Genomic DNA, 9,573 nt, shown 5'->3' on the forward strand with positions numbered 1-9,573 from the left:
AGGAATTGTCCACTGTGTGATGACATTAATTAACCTGACAACCCAGAGCGGCCTGCAGGGCTGATCAGGCAGTAGGCACCGGTGGGCACTGGTGCCGTTATCCATCTCCCCTTTCCAAGCTGGGCTCGGAACAACCAAGCCCAACCTGTGCTCTCTGCCACAAGCCCACCCTGTGCTTCATAGACCTGAGCCACACATCACCTTTTCCCTGGCTGGCTTCATGTTTACCCAGGCAGAAACGAGGATGACTGTAATTAAATGTTGTCTCTTGGTCTTATGTTCTAGAGTAGGTGATTAAACAGAGAAAAGTGATTGATTGATGCATGGATTTCCAAAGAGAAGTGGCTGTCAGTGCGGTGCAGGTATAGAAAGCTGAACACCAGCTGAACGTGAGGCAGGAGCAGCAATAATGAAGTCGTGACAAAGCAGAGGAGCAGTTTTCCCCTAACACCAGCAAAGGGGTGGGCTGGTGCCTGCCTGGCAAAGAGAGGGGATGCAGAGGCGTCCGGCAGGGCCAGAGCTCTTCAGAGACAGACTTAGATTCTGAGCCTGTGATGGGTGCGGGTGGCTCGGGCAGCAAGCCATCACATCTAAAGAACGAGAAGCATCACCCCAGCTGGGGTCTGACCCGGCAACCTTACAGTAACCCCCCCTCCCCAGGATGGTTCTGGTGTAGAAAAAATGAGCCACATGTTAAAACGATCACAGTGTGGTGGCTCTGCAAGGCGCCGAGCAGAGGCCATTTGCATCAGCCGCAGACACTGAGTTTTCCTCAAGGATCAAACCGAAATGGTTCCTGAATCACAAGCTGCCCCACACTAGGGGAGAGGGCAGCAGCCTCAGCCCACTCCACTCCCAGCCCTACGTTTGAGTTTCCAGGCTGCTCTCCCACCCATGATGCGATGCTCATCGCCGGGCTGACGGCAAGTCTGGGACCTCCGGGATCCGGTCATAGCTCATCCGCCTCACCGCCCAGGCTGCCACCCCTCGGCAGCACGGTGGAAAGGGGCTTGGGTAGGGCAAAGGTGCGGAGGGGTCAGGACAGGTCTGCGCCTGCCCGGAGCTGCTGGAAGCGAGTCGATTATTCCGGCACAATAGGAAAGGCATGTGCTTGCAAAGCATCCCCGGGGGTGAGCAGTCGTAAAGCTGCAGGAGAGCACTAATGTTTGGAAATTTCCAAAGAAGAGAGAAACCCTTTTGCTTTCCCTTTGCCAATCCTCTTCTGCCTGCCCACCAGCGTCCTGTTCGGGGCTCCGCTCCTCCGCACCGTGCTGGGGGCAGCGAAAGCGAGCTCAGTTCCTGGGAGAGGTGCAGGAGCCAGGAATTGTGGGCAGGCTGAGCATCCTGCCAGCCACCTCTGCCTGCACCCCTCAGCCCCAGCTCCTGCCTGCCCACAGCTCCCACATTGCCACTTCCACCGGGCACCTCATTTCCACAAGGACATGTCCCTGGGCTGCTGCCGTGTTAAGTGTAAGTGTAAGGAGAGTGTAAGTTTGACGTGAAAGCAATAAAACACACATAGATAGAGTGATGCAACCCTCTGCACAGGACACACCACCAAGGAAAACTGATAAATAATAGTAATTGTGACAGCGTAAGCTGAGGATGTGAAATAAACCCCCTCTTCTCTCTCAAACCGTGCTCCAGAGCCCACCACCATCCACGGAGAGATCCACAGGGACCTCAGCAAGCACCCCTGACTCACTCACCAGCCTCATCACCAAACTTGCTGACTGATTTCCTTTGGTCCACAACAAGCTTTGGTGTCTCATTGCATCACCACTTCATTCCTAATGCTTTTCTTTGACAGAAAATCAGGGTACGTGCAAGATACCCGTCATTCTTCAGTGTTGAAAGATTGGCTTCCGTGAAGAGTGATGGAGCGTGGAGGGGTGTGTTCACCCATTCACGCCCTGGCATCAGGAGGAATGAAAGTCACACCGCAAAAACTCATGAGAAAGCACATTGAAAGAATCAAAGCCCCAGAAGGATTTCCTTTGGCATAAGCAATTATTCGGGGCATGAGAGTGAGCAGTCCAGGAGATCTTCCCTTTAAATGTGAATCACCAAACCCCACTCGGCGTGACGCACAAGTATGTACACTCCGTGTTAACACCTTGTGGGGAAGGGATGAGGAGGTGCGGAACCAGTGGTACCAGCCACGTGTGAGCAGTAGAAGAGCCCACAGTGGGTGAAAACAGACCAGAGCTGCACATAACACTGGCTTCAGGAACCAGCTGGGGTGATTTAGCATCATGCAGGTCTAAACTGTGGTCTCTGCATACCAGGAACGATGCATCACCTCAGGGATGTTGGCGTGAGCAGGGGTGACAGTACCTGCTATGAAAGGGCACCGCGGGGAGTTCAGAAAGTTTCACCAACAACAAACATACAATTCTTCAGAACTTTGACAGACTCAGCACAGTTTCAAGTGGGGTTTATTTACAGTAATTACAACAGATTTCCACAAAGCTTACTACTGTCAGTAAATTACACAGTCCATGCAAGAAGCTGTTCTCTATTCAGCAACCACGAGCCTTGCACAGACGTTTTCTTATCCTGACACGGCAGAGAATATCATCTCAGAAAGAAGCACAGGTTATCCGAAGGCCTGACACGCCTGCTGGACTGTTCCTGGAATCATTCCTCAGGCTATGCCCCTCGTTCCTGAGCCCCGCAGGGGCGTTCCAGCGGGCACTCAGCACTTGTGACTGCCCATTCCCTATACAAAATAACTATAATTTAAACAATACTTTAATAAATGATCACAGCTTCTGCCTGCTGGCCAGAGAAACCCTTCGAGGTTTTCCCTTGCAGAGCATCCTTTGACAGAAGTCAGCCAAGCAAGTGCTCCGCCGAAGCGACCAAACTCTATATTTCCATCTTAATGGAAGACCCTGTGATGCCTTCGCCCATGGACCTGCCCAGTGAAACACCCAGCGTTTGACCGACCAGGGCTGGAGTCCCTGGGGACCTGCACTGCTACAGCCCACCTCCCCGCTCACCACCGGGGTGGGCAATGGCCCGGCAGCTTCGACGGCCTCGGCCCTCGGTGGGTCCTGGATGCCTGCTGCCCTCTACGGAGATTTCTCCATCCAGTCCAGTAGGATGTCCAGCTCGCCCAAGGATTTAATCGCTGCTGATGTGACGTTCAGCTGAAATGACGTAAAGGAACAACTTGTGAGCAAATTTAGCGAGTTCAGTGTATAGCCCCTGAATAGCTGCATTATTATTGGACTTGCTCATCAACTCACCCCCTCATAGTTCTCGAGTATTTGCTTCAGTTTCTCGGAGGATTCCTGTCCACACATGCACTTGTTTTGCTTGTGCTAGAAAAACGAGATAGAATCCATTAGTCTGAGGCGCTTGTTTTCTAAAATAGATTTCTAAAGTAAGAGATTAGTGTATAGGCTGAGACCTTGTTAAGCTGTGGAAAAGGCTGCAGGACATTAAATCAGCCTTCAGCCAAGAACGGAGTTTGCCTGGGTAGGCAGAGGGACGGCTCCACACTGAGCCCTTAGGTGAGTGGGCAAGTACAACCACTCCTCAGCAGACATACCCACCCTTACACCACGTTAAACCCATTTCTGTAAATATTTATAAATGTTTTATAAATATTTTATAAACCACTTAGGTTTACTTATGCACTAACAGATGAAACTACAGGGTAGCAATCCCCCAGCCGTACACACTGCCCGAGGTTCCTCTTCATGCTGAGGAAGGAGTTGGCTATGCTGCTGATCTTGCGGTTGACAAACAAATCCTCGGTCTGGCAGTGTTTGAAAACTTTCTCCACATAGAAGTCGAAGAGATGATGGGTGATGCAGCATCTGTCTGAAGACTTAAGGAATAAATGTATTTTTAAAAAGGTTTTCTGAAGTGCTTTAAACCTGCGGTCGCCAGCCCTTCTGCCCCCTGCTAGAACAAGGCATCTCTAACCCCAAGCAGGGTGGCTGAGCACAGCGGGAAGTTCGGGCTCATGTAAAGCTTTTTCTGGGGTGTTGGTTGTAAATCAATAACATATACAGGCAAGTCTTTTAGACTGATTTTCCAGGAGATTCATTCTCAGCAAAGGTTATGGAGCCAACAAAATGAATAGCCTATTTTGGAGTATTAGAGGCTGAGACCTGGAGCAGTGCCCCATGTCTAGTGCCTTCGAGTACAAGAGCTGCAAAACACTTATTTATAATATATTTCACCTGCTTTGGGATTCTTTAATAGATTTCCACCCAAACCCTGCTTCACTTCCCTACGTCTCCAGTGAGCGAGGTGGTGGGGAGCCGCAGCTAAAGCTCCTGTAACCAGAGAGTCACTCTACGTCTGCCCACCATTTCTGGAAACAGTCAAGGTGAAAGCCCAGTGCAGGAACCGGCAGTGGGACACCCACCTCTTCTCACATACGTGATCCGCATCATTTCATCCTCCCTGACCTGCGTTGTCTGTGTTTCACAGGAACTTAGAAGTTACGGTATTGAGCAGCTCCCCCAACCCCTGGTACAGCTCATGACAGGAGAGAGGATGCTCCCCCGTCAAAATGATTCAGAGCATTACTGGAGGCACGGGAAGGACACCCACCTGAACCTTGTGCAGGGAGTGTGGATAAGACAAGATGCTGAGGGTCCGGATGTGGTCCCTGGCTTGCTGCAGAGGAGAAGACAGAGATGGTGATGGACATGCTGGCTCCAGAGGGGCTTCAGCAGCTCCGGCTAAAGAGCTTCCCCAGCTCTGCCGGAGCCAGGAGCAGTACTTACGATGTTGGCTTTAATTGCGTTGAACCCAGCCCTAATCTCGGTCATGCTCATGGACACCCGGCAGGGTCCGAAGTGGAAGATTCTGATCCCAGCTGTTGGCATACAATTCAAGCAGCACAACAGGGAGTAGAGGCAGAGGACCGAGCGGAACGCCTTCATGCTGCCGCGGGATGCGAGCACAGCCGCTGCCTGGCAGACCTGCCCAAGGAAGACAACCTTGCCTTGCTCTCTTTCCTAAATGACATGAAAAGGATGCTTCTAAAAACACACACATTTTACATAGTGCTCATACATGAACACACGTATTTTAAACCCCACACTGATTACTATCTCTCACCCATTGCTTTTTTTACTCTCCATGTGCAATAGAAAAAAAATCAAATGAAACCAAATATGCAAGAGAAGATCCCAAAAGAAGCAAAAAACCCCCACAAACAAAAAATAAAAAAACAAAACAAAAGAGTAAAAGATTGCATGTAAAGACAAAGTTCTTTTGAGAAGTTTCATTAGGAAAATAAATATAGATAAATTAAACTTTGAAAGATCTACTGGCTCAAGCAGCAGGAGGCAACGGAAGCAGGAGGTGACTGAAACAGCAGAGTCCAAAATGTGATCCCAAAAGAAAATGCTTTCCCTCAGAACTAGCATACTTCAAGTGTAAGTCTGTTAGCCCTGAAAATTAAGGTTATTAATGAAAAGAAAAACCTTTCAGAGAGACATTCTAGGAGTACAAGGAAATATGCACACGCACCTAGAGCGAAAGGAGAACAATCGGTATTTTACCTTGTCTTTTGATGTGGGTTCACCTCTCTTGCTGACGTCTGACCTGAAGAGCTCCAAAGAATGGGTTTTTATCCGGGTACGGGGAGGAAATAACTCTTGGATCAACTTTTGGGATTTTTCTTGCTTTTCCCGGCACTTATTTCCCTTTGCAGTTTACCTAATTTATGAGCTAGTGAAAGGGACCAGCGCTCTCGCACAGGTGATTCCCTCACCTATGGAGGCGGGAAATCTTGGCATTGATGAATCACTTTTCATTCGGGAAGGACACGACCAAAAGGAGGGACCATCATGGTGGTTACGTCCCCAAAATGCTGGGCTCCCCCCAGCCAAGCCCCTCCTGGAGAGGGGCCATTCCCAGCTCATTGTGGAGGCGTTGGGATGCGGGAAGCAGAGCAGCATCACCCTGCTGGGGTGCCAGTGGTCCAAACACCCCAGGGTGTCTTGCAACAGGGCCTGGTGAGCTAGTAAAGGTGTGTGACTCAGCCAGCTGGCAAGAGCCTCCTCCATCCCTGGCCCGGCACACAGGACCTGCATCCTCCAGGTGCAGGGACCCTGCTTGTTCCTCAGGTGGATGCACACTTTATCTCCATGGACATGTCCCTGGAGCTGCGCAGGTACCAGAGGCTTCGGAATGACACTGCTCCCACCACAGTGCCAGAAGGAGTCACTTGGTTTTCAGGAGCACGGGTGACTTAAGCGATCGTTATGCACAGTCCAAAGCTGTCACCCTGCAGAAGGACAGACATTTCACTCAAACCTTCACAAGTCCACAAGCCCACCGGCAGCAGGGGGGCTTGATCCACCGCAAGAGGCTTTGACTGCACTGTCTATGAGCGCCCTGCTGCAAGCGTTGCTGCTGAGCACAACTGAGGCAGCCGAAGTCCTCAGGCAGACAGGGCACGTTCCCATACCAACGTCTCAGATCCAGGCTGTCCCTGGGGATTGAGGGTTTGCTGGCTGGGCCATGCTGTGACATGAGTCCAGTGCTGGTGCAAACCCTGGGCTGCTGACTCCGAGGCTAGATGGGTTGTTTCTGTAATCCCTCTGGAGACAGCGATGTTCAGCCTACAAACAAAAAAGAGCAGCTAAAAAACTTCTTGGACTACCTATATGCTGGAGGGAAGGTCAGATGGACTTAGAGGACATGGCGGTGGCAAAGACACCCCTCTGATCCCACCCCTGATGCTGGGGGTGAGAGCGGCAGCCGGAGCACGCGCCTGTTGCAGTGCGGGTACAGCCTGTGTGCCACTGCCTGGGGGCCAGAGCTGTTCTAGAGGATTTTGCTGGGTGAGTAATTTATTGATAACCACGCTCAATCTTGAGAGCAGATGCATCATCAGGGGAAGACTAGGCAAATAGATTTTATGCCCAGGCTAGTCATGTTATTGCACATGGTATTGCTGAAACTACCCCAAATGCACCACACGCCTCCCTCATCCCTGCGCCTGGATGCTTTGAAACAGCCAAAAGGCAGGTCCAAATCTGCAGCAGGATGCATGTGCCCTCACTGCGGTGTTGGAGGGATCCTCAGCAACACAGGGCTCTGTATCTCTGCTTTCCTCCCCCGGTTCCCAGCTGCTGCCTCTAATTGCAGGAGAAGTTTTGCTTGGAGCAGAGGAAGTGGCACGGCTGCGTTACCGGTGCACGCCCAGCCTCGGTGAGAAATGAGGGAAGAGGCAAAGAGTTCTTACGGCATTATGTAAATTGCAAATGAGAAGGGAGTTTTAATAGGTTTTTTTTGTTCCTTTTGGTAAGTGAACTGATGCCCAAGACAGGTCAGCCTAACGGCAGCAGGTGAGAAACAGCCCCGTGTCTTAAAAATGGCCAGCCAGGCTGGTGGGGAAAGCTGCTGGGGTGGTACGGGAGCAGGAGTGAAGTGTGTGATGGGGGTGTGGGGCTTGCTGGCCTCTCCATCCTGCCAGCAACCATCTGCAAAGCAGATGAAATAGAGCGACCCTCACCCCAGGGCAAGGAGAAGAACCACGTCAGAGCGGGGAGACCATCCAGACAGTGTCCCAGATTTGGTGTAAGGTATGTGCAGTGACGGTGAGCGATTGCCTCCAGTGCTGGACCCAGGGGAGGTCCAAACCCCTTGCAGAAGGGATGGCATCAGCAAGGATCTTGGCACGCATTGGACCAAGTCCTGATGGAAGCGGATCTCCCAAGCTTGGCTTTCCCCTGGCAGCCTGCCCAAGGGAGGCTCTCATCTGCCTGCCGGCTACAGCAATGTGAAAAAATCCTCGAGAAAGCAGCAAGGCAGCTCTCACGTGCTCTGGGAAGGAAGAGGAAAAGGAGAAGCAGGGATTTCTGAAACACAGCAGTGTGACGATGCTGATGACCTCAGGTAGCACAACGGGAACTGGCTCCCCCAGGCACTCTCAGGATAATTAAGCCTTTTGCGTACCGCAGCACTGGGGAGTGTGCTGGCAGCAGGCAAACAGTCCGTTCCCCAGAAGCCCTTCCAGGCAGCTGCCAGCTAACAGGGAGGGGCTGCTCCCTCGGAATTTTATGGTGGGCTCATTATGAAAGGGCACCCTACAAGTGGTTACCTCCCAAATAACAAGCAAAGGCAGCGCAGAGGGGTGCTAGCCAGCTGCCATCATGCTAGGGGTTAAAATTTGCACCCTGTGTATCATCAGCTTGGCTGAGGAATCCTTTACAGAGAGGCCGTGGTGAGCAGCACAGCTCCTGTGCCTCGTACATCTGCAGCGATGCAGCTCCACCAGGCAGAGAAGGGAACCTCACTGCAGCCTGGAAAACAGCCCTCGGAGCAGCCTCTTGGCCCACTCCGGCTTTCAGCAGCTCCGGCCACTGCCGGGACCGATGCTCAGCCTCACCCAGCCAAGGAGGCAGCGGTGTTCACATCACCACCACGGCACAGAGCTGCACCACTGCTCTGGCCACAGAAAAACGGCAGGAACAGCAGAACACACCAGACTGCTGCAGAAAAACAGCTTGTTGAAACGACTAACAGAGCAGAGGCTCCCGGAGAGCCCAGGAGCATGACAGCAATCGAGACAGCTACTCACCGACGGCAAACGCAGCAGCAGCTCCAGCAGCGGGGCTGGACAGCCATGCCCAGTGCAGCGAGGGGCAGTCCTGCTCCGTGCAACCCACTGCTGACCCAGCTTCAGGCATTTCAAATATTCAACACCTTTTGGTTTATCCTAAAAAAATCCATAAAAAAAAAATAATCAAGCTGTTCTGCTGTGAAGGAGCCGTGCTGTGAAGAAGTGGCCACAGGCACACATTAACACTTGGCTTCCAGTAAAGTGTTTCGGAGTGATAAGGCACCAGTTTCAATAGTACATTTCAATGGGGTTTCATGCTATAAGATCTGATAATACTTGACAGACCATTCTTAGTTTGCCATTCTTTGTCATTACTCATGTTTCACAGCAGCTGTAGATATGAGGCAGTTTTGTACACAGATCCCCAGAACCTGATAATGTCAGTGACAGGACTGCCTCCAGTAGCATTAATAAAAGAAAAATCAAAAATGAAAGAAAAACCAATGTCCAGCAACTACATCTGAACTCAGGAACTCTTCCTGACATCCTTTGGGAACAGATCTGCCAAAACCAACCCAGCCACCCAAAACAGAAATGCTTGTAGGACTTTACATCTCTCCTGGTAGCACTATAGCTCACCCAAAGCCCTGTCATAGCAATGTGATTCTGTCTCCCCAGGCAGAAGAAAATGCTTCCACTTGGTTTTTATGCACTAGGGTAATTTCTTACACACGTGCAGGGGTCCGAACCGTCAGACAGCCCTACCCTGCTCACAGCTGGGTGCTAATGGGAAGATGGACTGAGCAGGGCTGCCAGGCTGCAGCTCTGAGCAGTTCTCAGTCAGAGGTTGACTTGTCCAACCATCGCCTGGCCCTCCAACACAGCGTCCATCCTCATCTCGTCTGAACAAGCGCTAATCTGGCATGGTCCTCTTCAGAGCCAGGGAGTCACCCCAGCATGCGGATGGTGCCACCCACCCCCTCATCACTCTTTCCACCAGCTTCTGCACCGATGCACTTTGCTCTGCG

At 51.5% G+C, this 9,573-nt stretch overlaps 1 protein-coding gene across 1 annotated transcript; it reads right to left on the reverse strand.

Moving 5' to 3' along the window:
• Positions 1-3,077: 3,077 nt before the first annotated feature.
• LOC104493089 (interleukin-20-like) lies at positions 3,078-4,910 on the reverse strand. Its single transcript, XM_010135716.1, has 5 exons — positions 4,752-4,910; positions 4,576-4,641; positions 3,689-3,841; positions 3,255-3,329; positions 3,078-3,155 (listed from the first exon to the last, which is right to left on the reverse strand). The coding sequence occupies exons 1-5, from the start codon at positions 4,908-4,910 to the stop codon at positions 3,078-3,080; spliced, it is 531 nt and encodes a 176-aa protein (XP_010134018.1).
• Positions 4,911-9,573: the final 4,663 nt, after the last annotated feature.

Source organism: Buceros rhinoceros, unplaced genomic scaffold (assembly GCF_000710305.1).
Source record: "Buceros rhinoceros silvestris isolate BGI_N320 unplaced genomic scaffold, ASM71030v1 scaffold980, whole genome shotgun sequence".
Lineage (NCBI taxonomy): Eukaryota > Metazoa > Chordata > Aves > Bucerotiformes > Bucerotidae > Buceros > Buceros rhinoceros.